At 43.2% G+C, this 19,722-nt stretch overlaps 1 protein-coding gene across 1 annotated transcript in view; it reads left to right on the top strand.

Moving 5' to 3' along the window:
- Nucleotides 1-19,722, top strand: part of kif1aa (kinesin family member 1Aa) — a 324,793-nt gene that overhangs the window by 9,872 nt on the left and 295,199 nt on the right. The window contains exon 2 of the mRNA XM_078563437.1: nucleotides 10,804-10,977. Coding sequence (XP_078419563.1) covers nucleotides 10,872-10,977 — 106 coding nt within the window. The 5' untranslated portion in view covers nucleotides 10,804-10,871. The remainder of the gene's footprint in view (nucleotides 1-10,803; nucleotides 10,978-19,722) is intronic.

The raw sequence follows: 19,722 nt of genomic DNA, 5'->3' as shown, positions 1-19,722 counted from the left end.
GGACAGTTTAGAGTCAACCACATTGCTGTTGGCCTGGAGTCACACTTAGGCCACACCAGGTATGGGTGGCACCTTTCCCTCCCTAAAGTACATTAGTGAACCAGATAGTTTTTACGACAATCTATAATGGTTTAATGGCCAGCATTACTGAGTCTAGCTTTTAATTCCAGATTTATTAATTGAATTCAAATTCCACCAGCTGCTATGGTGGGATTTTAGCATTAGCCTGGGACTCTGAACTACTAGTCCAGTGACATTACCACTGCACCACCATCTCCTCACTGGTTGTAGTCCCAACAGTGGCCACTACTCTCTTTTGGCGCTGTTGTGACTACAGAGCTACTGGTCAATCAGATTGGTTGGCAGCTCTCCAGGGCAGGACTTTCTGTCTCCTAGTTGCTGAAGTCCCACTCTATTCCAGTTAAGGCCACCCCGAGTATATTATCACCACTGGGCAGCCAGATTTCACATCGATGAGATGCTGACCAACTTTTAGCTCAGGGGCAGGTAATTCGTTCCCTGTAAAATCCACTCCCTCCTGACTTTTGCACTGAATGCTTCTATTTATAAAGCCCAAGATCCCATATACTTTGTTAGCAGCTTTGTTAACCTGTCCTGGCATCTTCAAAGATTTGAGTACAAACTCACCCAGGTTTCTTTGGTTCTTGTATTCCTTTTAAAATTGTACCCTTTATTGCCTCTCCTCATTCTTCTCCCAAAAGGAATCACTTCATATTCTTCTGCATTGAATTTCATCTGCCATGTGTTGACCCATTCCGCCAGTCCATTACTTTCTTCCTCACTGATAACTACATTTCCAAATTTTATGTCATCTGCAAATTTCAAAATTGTGCCCAGTACCCACAAGTCCTAGTCATGAATGTGTATCAAAAAGAGCAGTATGCCTTGTACTGAACCTTGGGGAACACCACCATACATCTGAAAAACAGCTATTCATCATAACTCTCTATCTTTTATCCCTTAAACAATTTTCTGTACATGCTGCTACCTGTTCCTTTATTCCATGGGCCTTGATTTTGCTAACAAGCCAAATAAGCGGCTCTGTATCAAATTTATTTGGAAAGTCTATATACAGAACGTCAACTGCACTCATCTACCCTCATCTACCCTCTCTGTTACCTCATCAGCAAACTCAATCATTTTACCAAACATGACTTGCCCTTACCAAATCCATGCTGGCTCTCCTTTATTAGCCCATGCTTGTCCAAGTGGCTGTTAACGTTCTCCCAGGTTATTGTTTCCAAAAGCTTCCCTACCAATGATGTTAAACTGACTTGTTAATTGGCAAGCTTCTTCCCTAAATTTTGAATCAGGATGCAGCATTTGCAATCCTCCACTTCTCTCATATCGCCCCTGAATGTAAGAAAGATTGGAAAATTGTGGCCAGCACCTCTGCAATTTCTCAGCATCCAATCAGCATTAGGCAACTTATCCATTTTGAGGACTGACAGCCTTTCTAGTCTATTTTTATCATATCTAATAGCCCAACAATTTCCTTGTTTAGTGTAGTTTTGGCAAAGTCCCCTTCCTTGGGAAACACTGATGGAACGTATTAATTTAATACCTTAGCCATGCCTTCTGCCTCCACCAAAAGACCTCCATTTTGGCCCCACAGCTCCTCTGACACTGTTTTTTTTGTTAACATTCTTGTAGAAGACCTTTGGATTTATTAGCTGCCAATCTATTCTCACACTTTATCTGCAGCTCTCTTATTTCCTTTCACTTCACTTCTTTTTATATGAAACCTGATTCTCCCCATTATCATCAAACTGGCATTTGTCATCGCCCCATTTTTCTGCTTCATTCTACTCTCTCAGTCCTTTGTCATCCACGGAGATCTGGCTTTGTTTTCCTTCCTTTTCCTCCTTGTGGGAATGTACCTAGACTGTACCTGAAACAGCTCCTCTTTAAAAGCCGCTCATTGCTCTGGATTTCTGACTGCCAGTCTTTGATTTCAGTTTGCCTGAGTCAGATCCATCCTCAATTTGCTGAAACTAGCCCTCCTCCAGTTAAGCATTTTTATTCTAGATTGCTCCCTGTCCTTCTCCATAACTAAACTTTATGATACTATGATCACACTCCCAATTAATAATTCAGTTTCCTCTTGAACTGTCAGGCAGAGCATTCCAAATCCCTATTCCCAAGATGCTCCCTAACTGTGACATTCTCCCCTTGATCCAATTCAATCCCCAGGACTAAATCCAGCAATGTCTCCTTCTTCCATGTGCGCGAAACATACTGATCAACTGAACACACTTTAGAAATCCATCCCCTTATCTAACCTTAATACAATTACTGTCCCAATTCAATTCTGGAGTAGTTAAAGTCTCCCATTACCACTACCCTAGTTCTTGCGCCTCTTAGGAATTACCGTGAAAATCTGTTCCGCTGTGGCCTTCCGTCTATTTGGTGCTCTATAAAATACACAAAGGAGCACAGCTCCTTTATTATTTCATAACACCAGCCAGATAGATTCTGTCTTTGACCCCGCAGGGACATCCTCTCTTTCAACACTTTGATATTTTCTTTAATCAAAACTGTTACCCCTCCTCATCTTTCCTTCCCAATCTTTCCTGAACAACTTGTGCCCAGAAATATTAATCAAATCCTCCCCTTCTTGAGACAGGCCCCAAATATCGCCACTACATCACATTCCCATGTTGGACTGTATACAGTATTTATGCACGTGCACTGTAAACTTAACTTCAACCTCTGCATTCTTTGTGATCCCACTTAATTCTGTCTTGTTTCTAACACTAACTATCTCTTAGCCCATTATGTTGTGCTTGACTCCAGCAAGTGGAGAGTTTCCCTCCTGATTCCTAGTGACTTCAGTTTTACTAGGGCTCCTTGATGCATGCTCGGTCAAATGCTGCCTTGATGTCAAGGGCAGCCACACTCTGGAATTCAGCATTTTTATCCATGTTTGTACAAAGGCTGGAATAAGGCCTGGAGCTGAGTTGTACTGGCAGAACCCAAACTGAGCATGGTTGAGCAGGTTAAGTGCCTCTTGATAACATATTGACAACACCTTCCATCTCGTGGGTCTGTAATTGGTAAGACTGGATTGTCCTGATTTTTGTGGACAGGGCATACCTGGGAAATTTTTCGCTGTCCAATATTGTAGCTGTACTGGAACAGGTTGGCTAGAGGGATAGCTAACTCTGGAGCATGTCTTCAAAATCACAGCTGGAATGTTGTCAGGGTTTTTAGCCATTGCTATATTCACTGTGCTCAGACTTTTCTTGATATCAGTTGGAATGAATAAAATTGGCTGAAGACTTGCATCTGTGATGGTGGGAACCTCAGGAAGAGGCCAAAATGGAGCATATGCTCGGTACTTCTAGCTGAAATTTGTTGCAAAGGCTTTAGCCTTGTCTTTTGCACTCACGAACTGGGCTCTGCCATCATTGAGGATGAGTATGTTCATGGAGCCATCTCCTCCTATTGAATTGTCCACTCACAATTGGATTCAGAGCTATTGGTGTGGGATCACTTAGCTCTGTCTATACCGTGCTGCTACTAATTTATTAAGTTCCATTTTTGGGCATGCCAGGTTTTGCTCCTGGCATGCTCTCTGCACTTGTCATTGAGCCAGGGCCCCTGGTTTGATGGTAATGACGGACATACTGGACCATGAGGTCACAGACTGTGGTGGAAATAGTTCTGTTGCTGCTATCACCCAAGTGCTTCAGAAATACCGAATTTTGCGCTACTGGATCTGTTTGGAATCCAATCCGTTTAGCATGGTGGTAGTGCCAGACAACACAATGGAGGATGTAATGAAAACAGAAAATGCTGGAAAAACTCAGCAAGTCTGGCAGCATCTGTGGAGAGAGAAACAGAGTTAACATTTCAAGTCCGTATAAAGAGTCATATGGACTCAAAACGTTAACTCTGTTTCTCTCTCCACAGATGCTACCAGACCTGCTGAGTTTTTCTAGCATTTTCTGTTTTTTATTTCTGATTTCCAGCTTCTGCAGTATTTTGCATTTATAACAATGGAGGATGTCCCCAGTTTGAACCTGGGATTTTTAAAGGACTGCATGGTGGGAATTCCTCCCAATACTGTCATGGATAGATGCACCTGCAACGTGTGGATTTGTGAGGACAAGGTCAGGTAGATTTTTCCCTCTTGTTGGTTCCCTCACCACCTGCCACAGGCCCAGTCCAGCAGCTATTTCTTTCAGGATTCACCCAGCTTTGTGAGTAGTGGTGCTACTGAGCCATTCTTGGTGATGGACATTGAAGTCCCCCACCCAGAGTACATTCTGTGCCCTTGCTCTGCAGTGCTTCTTCCATATGATGTCCAACATGGAGGAGTACTGATGGAGTAGGTGGTAATCAGCAGGAGGTTTCCTTGCTTGTAATTGCCCTAATGCCGCAGGGCCTAGTGAAGTGCAGAGACAATGTTGAGGACTCCCAAAGTCACCCCCTCCTGACTTTGGCTGTGCTAATACCAATCAGATGGAAACTCTGGTTTATTGGAGTCTGATTTGGAAAGTGTAGTGCCTTTGGATCAATAGAGAAGGCAGAAAAGTATAGTCCTCAGGGCTATTGATATGCACATGAAATCTGTGATGATATTGCCAAGAAGCAGTGTGTAAATGAGCAATTGAGGATGGAGATTAGAATTCTGAAGAATACCAGATGTAACTGTGCAGGTACGGGAGGAGAAATCATTAGAGGCGATTTGTTGAGACAGGCATGAATAGACCTAGAGAGCAATAATATTAAGGATGACTGCAAAGGAGAGACAACAGGGTAGGGATGAAGAGGTTGATGATGCCTAATTAGTTCAGTAGAATTTGTTTCCTCATTCAGCATGGTTCTGTATTTTCTTTCAGACTTTCCCCAGAGGTGGTATCTATTCGTAGTGTGGTCCATGAAAATCTTTAGTCAATGTTCTATTCTTATTGGAAAGCCATAATACACAAAGAAAATTCCAGAACATAGCGATGTCATTTTCTCTGCTTGAAGAGTAAAGAAATAAGCTTGTTAGGTTGGCACAAACAGTCGTGGTATCTTATGCTCGGGGATCCTTCAATTTGTCACGGTGAGCTGGGGTGCAGTGACACACCAGCACCCCTATGACATCTCCGATTGGTGCCAAGAAGTGGTCAGACTGAGTGTGTGCTTCTTATCTATTCAGCATGGAAAGGTAGTGCATTGAGAGAATGAAAGTGTCAAATAACCAATGGTGGGAGTATGGGTTGGGTGGTTGGAGATGATAGGTCATGTGATGAAACCACAAGGAAAGCATAAACCAGAGTTGGCAACCCTGAACAGGCTGCCCAACCTCTGTGACCAGGCATTATTAGAAAGCGAGGGAATGTTGAAAATCCATCAAAGTTGATCAGTTTAAGGACCATTTGAGGTTGCAGGAACTTGAGCAGCCATTGTGGAATTTGAGTAGAAAACAGGGTTGGTCAGTTTGTCCATTTTCTCACCTGTGTCCAACTCAAGTATGTTTTCCAGTTAAATCCAGAAGTCCTGAGAGACACAGGGCTCAATCTGGTGAGTGGAGCACTGTGACATTGTGCAATTTATTAATAAACCTGAAGGGCAGCAACAGTCTCAGTGCATGTGCCCAGGTCTTGGGAGGATTGCAATGCCTCCTCAGAAACGCTACTGCGCTCCGACCCTGCTTGTTGAAACAACAGCTCTACAGCAGCACTGATGACTGACAGAGTACAAGTGATATGGGGTTGGATTATTCATACCTGTCTCCTCATTGACAGCTCCTTGACGTTGGCAAGAGGAGGGAGCGTTCAGTGGATTCAGGGCATAAGCCGGGATGCGGAGGGGTGGTTAAATAAAAATTGCTGCTGTTTCAGCATTCAGCTCAGCCCAACTCCTGCAAAAGGCAGTGCACTATCGAAATAAAAGACTGAGACTATTTATTCAAGATGAGAATGGAGTACGGCAAACTACGTAAGACCTGGGTTCGATCCCCAATCTGTATTGTAGGGTGATAGTTGAGGATGTTAGAATTGGCTTCAGTACCTGAGATAGGGAGAGAAGAATCAATCGGCGTTCCAGTTCATGATCACCATCGAGTGGCCCACCTTGTAAATGCTGCCTGGTGAGATCGGCTGTGAAACCGACCATGGTCAAACAGCCTGCCAGTATTCACTTCCTGGGCTCACAAGCAATGAATGGCAAGGTGCCTGATAATCCTGTCAGCAAGCATGAGTCAGCACCATCAGAGCAGGCGGGGGGAAAGGTGGGAAAGGAAGAGATAAAATGAGAGATGAATCAGCCTGAGTAATAAAGGGAGAGGCAGTTAGCTGTTTAAGACTTCAGTGACGACAGATACTTGTGTATTGCCTCATTATGGTGATGCTGTGATGCAGCATTAATTAACCACTGACAGGGAATTGAAGAACCAATGGGGTCAATGCAGCATGAGAGTCTGAGTGAAGGGTCTCAATGCTCTGAACATGGAACTCCAGCAAGCCTAAATGGCTATCCTGAGAAAGGCTGAGTGTAGACACTACGCCAATATAAATTGTTGACCCCAGCAAGTCTGAGTCCTAAACTCCATTGAGTCTGAATGTAGTGGGGAACCCCTCAGTTTTGAATGGATTTTAGATCACTGTTCGCAGACCCAGGTGTGAAAGGACAGTGTCTGACCCACTGTCCCACCCAGTCCCAGAGTGTGAAAGGACAGTGTCTGACCCACTGTCCCACCCAGTCCCAGAGTGTGAAAGGACAGTGTCTGACCCGCTGTCCCACCCAGTCCCAGAGTGTGAAAGGACAGTGTCTGACCCACTGTCCCACCCAGTCCCAGAGTGTTAAAGGACAGTGAGCCATTGTACTCAGTACAGAATCCCCCTCCTGTCTTTCTCATTGATGCTACCCTAAAACAAATCCAGAACATTGCAGCCATGTTGCTGGTTGTTAAATGACCGTCAGGTTTTGCTGGAACTTTCTGACAGCTAATTCTGCCATAGCCTGTTGTGCCTGTGTCAGCTCTTTGAAAAAGATATCTAAATAGTTCCACACCCAATTTCTCCCCATAACCCTGCAAATTAGTCCCCTTCAAATGCATGTCCAATTGTCTTTTGAAAATTGTTCTGATATCTGCTAACACTGCTCTTTCAGGTAACACATTCTAAATCTTAACAGCCCTCGGTGTGAAAAAGTTTCTCCCCACTTCCACTCCAGTTCTTTTGCCAATTATTTTAAATCAATGACCTCTGGTCACTGCCCTACTTACCAGAAGAAACATTTTCTCCCTATCAAAAAACGCAGGTAGCTTTGAATACTTCTGTTGGTTCTCCCTTCAACCTCCTCTGCTCGAAAGAGAACAATCACAGCTTCTCTAATCTCCCCACACAAATAAAGTCACTCATCTCTGGTATTACCTTAGTAAACTGCCACTGCACCCTCTCCAAGGCCCTGATATCCTTCCTTAAATAAGGTGCCCAGAATTGTCTATAATAATCTAACCTTTGGAAAGCCAAGCATCCCTACTTTCTGAACCGCCTTGTCTTATCAAATTGTCCTGTCACCTTCAAGGATTTGTGAATGTGCATTCCCAGATCCCCTTTGTTCTTGCACCCCTCTCAAAATGGTACCATTTAGATTATACTGCATCTCAATGTTGTTCCTCATTAGGGTGCAGCATCTACCATCTGCTTGCCCATTTTCACCATGTGGTCTCCTAAAATCTCCTCCTTGTTGTTTACTACACATCTGAATTCCATGTCATCTACAGACTTTTAAGTCATGCCCTGTATGCGCAAGTTCAGGTCTTTAATATATGTCAAAAAGTGCAGTGGGCCTAACAGTGTTTCCAGGCAACTTGCTGCATATTTCCCTCCAGTCAGAAAAACCATTACTCTCTGCCTCCTACCTCTTAGACAATGACTTGCTCAATTTACCACCATTCCGTTAATCCCATGTGCTTCTATTTTCTGAATATGTCTGTTATGTGATATTTTACCAAAGCTTTTTTGAATGTCCATATTTACATAATCTACTGCACTTCATAAACCCCTGTGTTACTTCATTAAAGGACTAAATCAGGATAGTCAGACACAAATCCTTTCTCAAATCCATGCTGTGCTTCTCTAACTGAGAATTCATTTGGTCTTTGACGGTGGTCTCTTGTAGTTTTCCTACCACTGAGATAAGACTGACTGGCCTATAGTTACTAGGATTTTTTAAATTGATTCATGGCATGTGGGTGTCACTGGAAAGGCCATTATTTATTATCTGTCCAAGATTGCCCTGAGAGATGTTTTGGTGCAACAAAATCACTTGTTAGACCATTTCAGGGGGCAGTAAGAGTCCACCATGTTGCTGTGGGCCTGGAGTCGTGTATGGGCCAGACTGGGTGAGGACAGCAGGTTTCCTCCTTTTAGAAAAGTTAATGAACCTGATGGGTTTTTACGACAACTCAGTAGTTTCATGGTCACCATTACTGACACAGGATTCTTCTTCTATAGTTATTAATGAGCTGAATTTAACTTCCCCATCATCCCTCATCATATCTCCAAATCTTTCGATCAGGCCAGTGGACGACTAGTCCATTAGAATGGCTACTAGGCTACAGTAGCACACTTAACCCTCTCCCCTTTTTTGAACAGGGGTGAAACTTTGGCACTTCACCAGTCCTCTGGCACCATTTCCATATCCAAGGAGGTTTGGGAGATTGTGAACAGACTTCCATCCTTGTGTCCTTCAGCAACCTAAGATGAATTCCAACTGGACTGGGGGGCTTGTTGACTTTGAGCACTGCCAGTCTATTTAGCACTTCTTTTCTATCCATGTCCATCTTATCCAATATCTCTACTCCCCCATCCTTTACAGCAACATTAACTTAACCATCTTATTTTGTGAAGGCAGATGTGAAATACTTGTTCAGTACCCAGTCATGCCTTCTGTCGCCAAGAGAATGTTTTCTTTTTTGTCCCCAATCAGCCCTACCATCCCTTTAACTATTCCTTTTTGATATGTTTGTAAAAGATTGTTGAGTTCCATTTTACATTACCCACTAATCATTTCTCATATTCTCTCTTGGCCCTTCTTATACCACTTTACAATTTCCCCTTGTATGCTCTGTATTCTAATTGGTTTTCTATTTTATTCTGTGCCTATAATCTGTCATAAACCTCCTTTTCCTGTTTTATTTTAATCTCTTTGTCATCAGGAGAGCTCTAACTTTGGATGTTCCATCTTTCATCCTTATAGGAAAATCTCCGGTTTATCTCCATCTTGGTGGCCTGCCATATTGTTTTCTTGGCCAATCTTTATTTCCAGTACACTTGAGCTCGATCCCTCCTGTTAACACTGAAATTGGCTGTCTTGTGGTTGGGCAGTTTCACCTCTCATTTTCCTTTGTACCGATCCATAACTACTTTAAACATAATATTATGATCAATATTACCAGATGTTGTCTCACTGAAACATATCCCACTTGTCCTACTTCATTCTCCAAAACTACATCAAGCGTGGTTTCCTTCATCATTGGATTAGAAACATACTGATTAAGAAAGTTCTGCTGTACATATTTTAGGAATTCTTCACCCTCCTTGGCTTTTACACAGTTTCTCCCCTACCCTCAGATCATATTAGGGTAACTGAAGTCCCCTACTATTACTGCTATATTTTTAAGCATTTCTCTTAAATTTACCTGTTGACTTACTTCTCTATCTCCTCACTATTTGGGGGATCTATAGTAAATATCCAGTGATCAACCAACTTATTTTCTGTTTCTTGACTTCAACCAAATCGATTCTGTGTTTGAATCCTTTATTATCTCATCCCTCTGTAGAACTGTAACATTTCCCCTGATCAATAACTGCCACCCTCTTCCTTTCTTTTTCCCTTCCTTATTCCTCGAGGTCAGTTCTCACCCTTGCACATGTTGAAGGCAGGTCTCCATTTAGGCACTATATCATAACTCCACGTTTCAACTTATGCTTGTAACTCATCAACCTTACTTGTAACACTCCTGACATTACATACATACATTCCAACAACATGCAAGGCGGCTTTGCTTTTTTGCCTCTGCCTTATTCCTAGTCTTTCTACGCAGTTCTTTGTCCTGTTGTTTAATGTCCCTCTTGGTATTCCATGCTGTGTGATTCTCCTCTTTGCTGCTGCTAGAAGCTACATATGTTCATGCACAGGGCCCTGTCCTCTCCCAGCAGAAACAACATGCCCAGGCATTGCACCTTTTTCAATGAAACAAATTTGTTTTAACCCTCCACCACAGCATTAATTAACTTCCTGGTGAGGACATTGGTCCTAGCCCTATTAATATGCATCCTGCCTGGCTTTTGTACATGTTCCTCATATGCCAGGACTGGTCTCAATGTCCCAACATTCCAAAGTCCTCCATTCTGCACCACTTCTCCAGCCATGCGTTCACCCGTGCCATCTTCCTGTTTTTGTACTCATTCACACATCACATGGAGAGCAAATCCAGAGATTAGTCTATGTTTACGTGGACTGCAGTGATTTTCTCCGACACCCCCCTCTCCTCTCCACACTGCCCCCACCCCGCCAACCCCGACCGCCTCATCGATAATTGGCCTATTGATAACCATTGGCTCAGTTCAGACCTGACACTGAGCACTTGAGCAAGCTCCTGGATGGCATATAGTATCAGTGAAAAACATATTGGGTCAATGGGGCAAAAATAAATGATAATAGCAAGGGTTTTCTCGGAGATTTGTTTGTAAATTCAATAAATGGATTACATAGAGATACAATCAGGATTAAAAAGCTCTACATTTTACTCTCTTGCCTTTTTCTCCCTCTCTCTAGGACTGTACTCCAACCAAGACAACAACAGTTCGACCCAGCCTCTCTGCTGAGGGCCTCCCGGAAACAAGATGGCTGCTGCCTCGGTGAAGGTGGCGGTGAGAGTCCGGCCTTTTAACTCCAGAGAGATCGGCCGAGACAGCAAATGCATTATTCAGATGTCGGGGAACACAACGAGTGAGTATCTGCTTCTGCACCACACTGTTCAGTCTGCCCTCCCAGGACCTGAGAGAACGCAGAGCCAATAGAAAGACAAAAACTGGTTGTGCAACTTTAAAGGCATTAGAGCCAGGAATATTAATAGCTTCCTAGCAAGGCTGAGGAATCAACATCGTCCTGCTACTGAATGTTATCAGAATGTTCTCTAATGTTCACTAAACCTTCTTTGTGTGAATGTGATTTACTCTCTGTGTAAAATGGGCACTTCACTGAGAGCAGCTGCTGGGATTTCCTATCTTTCTGTTTAGATTAATTCTGACGGGGCCCAATGGCTGGACAGGAAGCATGTAGTGTTTTATACTGAACAGCTGTGTTTTTTTTCATATACGTGGAGGGGTTTGCAAAGGGTTTTGGAAGATGGCACACTCAGTGCACTGCCCTAAAGTGGGTAATTTATGAAATACCATGCTGCACCAACCAAGAAGCTCCCAGCTTTGGTTCCATCTCTTTGTCAGTATCGATGGGAATGGGGTTAGGGAGTGATTCAGTCAGCTTCTGTTACCCAAGATATGGAAAGGATGCCTGGTGAGTCCTGCTGGGAAATGCAGCTTTGTGAATGCCAGAAGTGATTATGCTGTCATGGTAGTTGAATAGTCCATGTCATGAGGGGGGAGAAGCTGTTACTGGCGTTGCTGGGTCCCAGCGAGAATCAACACCTCCAACAGTGGAGCAAAGGACAAATATAGATAATAGGAAGAAAATAAATAAGATACGGAAATTGAGTTTGTGTTCAAACAAATGGTGCTCTGCCTTTGTTTTATTGTGGGAAAGACTCACTGAGGTGTGTAATGATGACACTAAAACCGAGGGAGCAATTGGTATGATCCACCACTTAGTGTTTACTTTCAGCATGAACGGTGCATTGTTTTTGTGAAACAGCTTCCCTGTTCATAAAGTTTATGACTCCCATTGGGTGGAAAATGTTAGCCCAAGATACCATCACATACAGCGTGGTATTGACCAAACTGAAACTACAGTGGACAGCGCAGTGTTCTGGTTAAATGTTTGTGCTGACTGGCTGTTCTGGCAAGGCTTATTTAGGTTAAGGTGACTTTGAGGTGGAGCTTCTCTCTGTTATCCTGTGGGTATAACTGAGCTCTCAGTGATTCAGATTCAGCCCATTCACAATTTATGTTAGGCTCAAGGAATCAAGCAGAGAATACCAAATGTAGTGATGTGACATGACCCTTACTGGACAGATGTCTATGAGAAATATCTAGTTCATGGTTCATCTTAATATTTTAGAGGTAATGTTTAGTTCTGGGAAGAATGTTGTGAAGGTAAGGTAACTTAAATGCTGGGCGTTAGAGATTGCCAGAACCCATAAAAGAAAATGGCAGTTCAGAAGGTTACCCATGTATATTTAACAGATTCAGAATAGAAGAGATGAAGCCATAAAACAGTAGGTGGGCTTACTTAGCTGGAGAACTGCAGACGTGATATCTACACTACTTGCAAAAGTGCAGTCCAGAGAGATGTTTTGAGTTGGGAGTTAAAGCTAAATTAATTTAAAAGCATTCAGTAAACCCTGAAAGGCTACATCATCTTGGATTTGGGTTGAGTGTAAGAAGGTTCTCTTATTTTAAGTTACCTGAGCGTAGTGCAGCAGGGAAAGATGCTCCATACTGAAAAGGTGCTGCTGTTAGGCTCTAGACAGTTAGGACTCAGAGAAGCCCTGGGAGCTGCTCGGTGCAGTTAGCACTCAGGAGAAGTGCTGAGGAGTTGAGAAGGTGGCATAAAGTTGCTGGTTCCATGCTGGAGACAGTTAGAGTCCAGAGAAGCCCTGAGAGCCATTTATAGCTTGGTGCAGCCAGGAGATTGGAGTTCGGAGAAACCCAGGGGCATCGCCTGCTTAATGAAGCTAGCAGCCTCTGAAAGAGCTGGTTTTGTGCTGGTAATTAGAGGTGGGAGTGCGGTTTTGTGAGCCACATGAAATGAAGTCTCAGGAGAAGAGATTGAACCATCGGGAGGTGAACAGTTGTTGAGGCAGCTTGAATAGGAGTTGCTTTTGACGGAATTCAGAGTCTAGATCTTTGAAAGTGAAGAGTTTAAATCCCTCATGAGGGACACAGGGTTTTAACAAGATATTTTGATTTACAGGGGTCACTGAGTGGGTTGCTGAGAAATCCATGGGATCTGTCTTGGTTGCATCTGCCATTTAATGTGCAGTGTGGTGTGTTCGACCACAGTTTGCCTGTTAATTCATATTGACCTCATGTTAATTCTGAATGTTAGAGTATAAGATAGATATTATAAATTATTATCCTTTTCTGACTTTGTATAGTAAAGTTTATTTTGTTTGTTTAAAGCCGTGCAATCTTGTGGCTTTATTCTCCTTGTGGGTAACTGGGATTTCAAACTTTCTCTACTTTAAACAAAATGTTACTGGTCCCTAACCAAATTGTAACATGTCCGATTGGACCATTGCTATACTGTGGATCCTTGAACACATTATTCGATCTAAAATAACTTCTGTCTTCAATGCTATTGTACACCTATGTCTGGGGAGACATTCTGGGCTATCTGTGCCTGGAATGAAGTGCAGGATTGTGTCTGTCTGGGGTGATGTACATGGCTGTGTCTGTCTGGGATGATGTACATGGCTGTGTCTGTCTGGGATGACGTACATGGCTGTATCTGTCAGAGATGATATACTTGGCTGTATCTGTCAGAGATGATGTACATGGCTGTGTCTGTCAGAGATGATGTACATGGCTGTGCCTGACTGGGATGTTGTACATGGCTGTGTCTGTCTGGGATGATGTACATGGCTGTGTCTGTCTGGGATGATGTACATGGCTGTATCTGTCAGAGATGATGTACATGGCTGTGTCTGTCTGGGATGATGTACATGGCTGTGTCTGTCTGGGATGACGTACATGGCTGTATCTGTCAGAGATGATGTACATGGCTGTGTCTGTCTGGGATGATGTACATGGCTGTGTCTGTCTGGGATGATGTACATGGCTGTGTCTGTCTGGGATGTCTGCTGTAAAGATATTCACTGGGAATTTCTTCAAGACTTCTCCTGCTCTGCAGTCATAAATTTACCAGAAACAGAGTTTCTGCCAACTTATCTGAGGAAATTCCCATGAGTGCACATGACTATACAGCTTCATTTGCAATCCCACACCTTCAGTGAGATGCTGGGGCTTGTGTTGGCAAATCCAGGCTACCATATCGTGGTCCTGTCGCCCACGTGTGCTCCCATTAAACGTGGATTTGCTACTGTGACCAAGGGATTGGAGAATTAGTACTCGGAAATATATCACTGTTCCTCCACTGTTGCTGGGTCAAAATCCTGGAACTCCTTTCCTCGAACTACTATGGGTGTACCTAGACCAGATGAGCTGAAGCAGTTCAAGAAGGTGGCTCACCGGCACCTTCTCAAGGGTAGTTAGGGATGGGTGACAAATGTTGGCCTTGCCAGCGATGCTCACATCGCAAGAAAGAAAAACAAATGCATGGACTTCAGTGGGGAAGACCTTATCCATTAAAAACTGAATGTGTCTCTTCCTGATTGGCAGGTCACATTTGATTTGTTCTGTGTTTTGTGGACAGAATATACCTGGGCAATATTCCATGTTGTCAGGTAGATGCCAGAGTTGTAGCTGTATTGGAACAGCACTGTCCATCTGTAAGAAGAGCAGGTGAGAAATCATGGGGAGCCACCCATGCATTTTCACTCTCTGCAGTCTTGCACTCCTAATCTTTGTATTGCAACAGAGCTCTGGAGTCAAGGTTGGATTTAAGATTCCTTCAGAATGGGTTTCCAGTTTCTCCATCATGTTGACTGAATGGTTGGAAGTAAATCAGCCGAACAGATTGAGCATTGGGAGATGTTGACTCTGTGGTTGGTGGAGGAACATTGTGCATTGGTATCAGGAGAATGTCTTTAGGAAGAGCAGAAAATGGTAGAACATGTGTCTTTCCAGTAGACTGGGTAGTGCAAGGGACTTGATGCTGTTTTTTCACTTCTGGACCGTGAGTGCAAATCCAATCCAGGCAAGCTGGTCGAAAGTCTCCGATTTTTGGCGCTAAAGATTCCAGCGGTTTAAATCCAATCCCTGGGTGGCTGTGGATCTACAGCACAACAGTATTTCTGACTGGCAACCTGAGAGAGGCTAGTGTGGCAAAATGGAGAAATGTCAAACATGTGGAATAAGTGGATGCTCTTCTGGAGTTGGGGATTGCAGCACATCGTTGGGACAGAGCAAAGTGAACTTCTGCTGCTCTAACCCATGCTGGCCATAGACTTTTGAGGTAACCTAGAGCTGGAATGTCTAACCTTTTGAAGTTTGTGGCTGGATGTATGGGAGCTAAAAATATGCTCCCCCATACACAAAACAAGTGAGACAGAAAAAGGCAAATCCCCTCCCCTGACCCGATCAAAAGCAAGGCCTCCTAGATAGAAAGAGGAAGACCTCCACACTCAAGAGACCAAAACATCTATAAACAAACAAGCGAGATACCACAGAGAAATAAAGTGAGAGTTGCTCAGATGCAAAAAGTGAGACTCTCCTCAAAATGGGAGGCTGCGTTTCTCCATCTCCACTTCAGTAGCATTGTTCTACCTTCAACATCAGCCATATCCTTCCACTCTCACCCTCTCTTCCCTTTCACTTCCACTCCCAAAACTTGAGCATTTGAAAGCTTCTGTTTTTTAAAGTTCAACCTTGTCGGACTGGTGAAGGCTGAATCCCGATTGCTACAAAAAGACTGCTCCCTGAATAGTGGGTTTTCGCCAATTAGCAAACTTTTTCTTGTAAAGGCATTTAGGGAACTAAAGTTTAAATTGTCTGTGCACATGAGTGCCAGGACTGGAATTGACTGGGGCTTGTCAGCTTACATTTGGCCAATGGATCACATCTTGGATATCCTGGTGTGGCCTAAGTTTTACTGTGTTAAATCTGCCAGGGAGTGTCTGAAGGGACAGTATAGAGAGAATTTTGCTCTCTCTAACCTGCCAGCCATGGCAGTGTTTAATGGGACAGTTAAGAGGGAACTTTACTCCATACATAATCCGTGCTGCACATGACCTGGGAGTGTTTGATGGGACAATGTAGAAGGAACATTACTCTGTATCTAACCCATGATGTACCTGACCTCAGACTGTTTTATAGGACTGTGTAGAGGGAGCTTCACTATATTGCTGCTTGTTGTACTTGATTTGGAAGTGTTGGTTGTTGGAACTGGGCAGCTGAATTGGTAAAATAATGTCTATCTCGTGCTGATATTCCTCACCCTAATGAGTGTAAAAATTCACAAGATTGAAAGAAATTTATGGATGAGGAAGACCATTTAGACTTTATTAATTCTTCCATATAGTAGCACGAGTTTTTAAAAAAATAATTTCAGGGTTTTGCGCTACCACCACCAATCTATCTGGAAGTCCATTCAAATGTTAATCATTCTGTGTGAAGGAGAACCCCTGACTTCAGTCCTTAAAGCTAACATCCATGTTTTTGAACCAGCATCCCTTTATCATACTGCTACAATTTAAGTTAAAGCATTTTTCCTGATTTACCTTTTTCACCATTCCCTATCTGATAAAGTTCTATAAGCTCACCTCTCACAGTTTGATCACACCCTCCTCCGACTTGTTTTCCATTATTTTGGCTGTGATGGTTTAGCATTCTATTGGTTCTGTTTAATTGCTGTTCAGCATTAGTCAGACATAATTAGCATCCAATTCACGAAGACTCTTGTCTAACTTTCCTCTTCAACCTTGCCTATTTCTACACCGTGTATTTCTTGTTTCCAATTTTATGTGCAATACTTGTCTGTATGAATCTTCAGTTGCCATTGATCTGGCCACATCCTTATTTCATCCAGTTCTTCGCAATTCTGAGTTGCTTCCACCAGTTCCACTGCCCTTTCCAATTCAATGTCAGCAGCAAATTGGAGTACGTTGCATTGAGGTTCTGAGGCTAGCTCATTTATATAAATAGCAAGCAGCAGAGGCCTCACCACTAAAGCTCGGGCAACTTACTTAATACCCTCCCACTCTAACAGCCCATCGAAGGAGCTTTTGTTGTTTTCTACTCTTCAGCCAGTTCCATTCTCAGGGTTTACCCTGAATCCCCACAGATTTCAATTTGACTGCTTTTCATGTGAGACTTTGTCAGGAGCTTTCGAAAGTAAACTATGAACTGGGCTTTTCCATAGTCCACTTGGGCTTTTAAAAAAATTTGCTCATGCTCAGCATTTGTTGTTCATCCCAAATTGCCCTCGAGAAGGTGGTGGTGAGCCTCCTTTATGAACCACTGCAGTCTATGTGGTGTAGGTACACCCACAGTGCTGTTAAGTAGGGGGTTCCATGCTTTTGACCCAGCGATGATGAAGGGACAGTGAAATATTTTGTAAGTCAGGATGGTGTGTAACGAGGAGGAGAGCTTGCAGGTGGTGGTGCTACTATATGCCTGCTGCCCACTTCTAGGCAGCAGAGGCCATAGATTTGGGAAGTACTATCGAAGAAGTCTTTAGCAAATTGCTGCAGTGCTTCTTGTAGATGGTACATGCTGGGGCGATAGTGGCTTGGTGCCAGAGGGAGTGAATATTTAATGTGGTGGGTGGGGTGCCAATCAGGTGGGCTGCTTTGTCCTGAATAGTGTTGAGCTTCTTGAGTGTTGTTGGAGCTGCATTCATCCAGGCAAAGGATGCCCCTTCATTAACAACAACTTCATTTAATATAGTTCCTTTAACATAATGAAATGTTAGAAAAACAAGAAGTTGAGGAGGTTTGTGAGGTAGGATCATCCCCTTCTGAATCCATATTGGTTTCTGTTTAGTTAGTTGTTATTACAATACAGATACTCCTCAAATTTACTCCTTATAATGAGTGCCATTGTTTAACACAAAATGGCCATGACACTAATCAGTGTGTATTTGTCTGAATCTGATTTTTAAGATGGAAATCATGTTAGGGTACTTCCAATCTATCTGCACCTCCCCACGTGCAATGACTCTCTTCTCATGATTGCCAGTGTCTCCTTCCTAGTCTCTCTCAAAACTCTGGAATCGATACTGCCCATCTCTGGTTTGTTAATTTTCAATCTTTTAAACTTGTCTAGGACGTTGATCTCTTTTTACATCAAAGATCATTGATTTTACATTGTTTATCTCTGTTTGTCTTCCCTGATGAATACTTGGAGGAAGTAACCTTTCAAAACATGAGTTATATTTCACTCATCCTACATTTCAGTCCTGTTTGCATCTTATATAATTTTTGCTTCACTAACTGCTTTTTTTTCTCCAAAAATATACTTTATTCATAAAATTTGCAAAGGTATATTACATAAGAGTTCAACTTTAACATTACATAAAGTGTAAAACATATCCATTTCTTTCAATCCCATGGGTGGCACTCTGCGCTGCCTCAATACATTTGCAATTACTGGTTATTTTACAATATTCATTTCATGTCAGAGATACAGCCTGAGGAATTTACATGGTTTCCAACCCCTCAGTGTTCAACAGCAGGAGGGCCTTAGACTGTGGCCTTTCTCCATAGGGCCTTAGCGGCTGCTGTCCCAAGCTTTAGAACATTCTTCAGCATGTTGTCCTAGACCTTGGAATGTGCCGTGCCAGTCTGCAACACTTGGTCATCGACAGCTGTTTGCACTGGAAGACCGGCAAGTTTCAGGCAGACCAAAGAGCATCTTTCACCAAGTTGATGGTCCTCCAGCAACAGTTGATGATTATCTTGGTATGCGTCCCTGGGATCACATATGGAGTCCTCTGTTATTGAGCTACTTGGGAGAACCTCTGAAAAAAAAAATCGTTGCACCTTTTCCCAGACCTACTTTGAAAATGCACATTCCAGAAGGAGGTGTACAATGATCATTTCTCCATCGCAGCAATTCTGAGGGATTGCAGGAAGGATCTAATGGGAACGTCCCTTCTCACCACCAGCCAAGCTGTGTCTTGGTGTTTGTTTGAAAGTTTTGGGAATGAGGTATTCTTTCAAATGAATTGACAGTTTGCTCAGGGAACCATCTGCTGGGATCCACTATCTCCTTTCCCCAAAGGACTTAGAGGTTGTTACGTGCAGACCACTTTCTGAATGGTCATGTAGTCAAAGGTGTTTTTCTGCGTAAAGTTTTCCACAAAGACCAGGTGGTATGGCATGGTCTAACTGAATGGAGCGTTCTGTGGCAGTGTGGCCAGACCCATCCTTTGCAACACCAGGGACAGATACAATCTCAAGACACAGTGATACTTTGGTGTTTGTGTACAAGGGTCGATGCACAGCTTGATGCAGCCACACACAAAGGTGGCTTTCAGGATGAGGACGATGTTGAGTACATTTTTCTCCCCTTTATCTAGAGGCTTGTAAATTGTGTCCCTGTGGACATGGTCCATATTCAATCTCCCAATAATGTGGAAGATGGCTCAGGTGATCGCCATGATGCAGGAGTGAGGAAAGGGCTAGACCTGCACCATGTAGAAGAACACCATGAGCCCCTTGCACTGGATCACCAGGTTCATACCTGCATTGGAGATGAAGCGTTTCCCCCACATGAATAGTGCTTTACTATAGCTCCACATTCCTTCCAGTTTTTGGTGCACACTCCGGCCCCTCCAAACCACACTCCCATCACCTTCAGGTAGTGTGACCTGACAATGAAGGGGACAGGATCAATTAGCCCAGTTCCCAAAGAACATGGCCTTGCTCTTGCTGCAATTTACTTTGGCTCCAAA

Source organism: Cetorhinus maximus, chromosome 19 (genome assembly GCF_964194155.1).
Source record: "Cetorhinus maximus chromosome 19, sCetMax3.hap1.1, whole genome shotgun sequence".
NCBI lineage: Eukaryota > Metazoa > Chordata > Chondrichthyes > Lamniformes > Cetorhinidae > Cetorhinus > Cetorhinus maximus.
The sequence above is the reverse complement of the archived record's forward strand: the minus strand, read 5'-3'. Positions and strand labels throughout refer to the sequence as shown.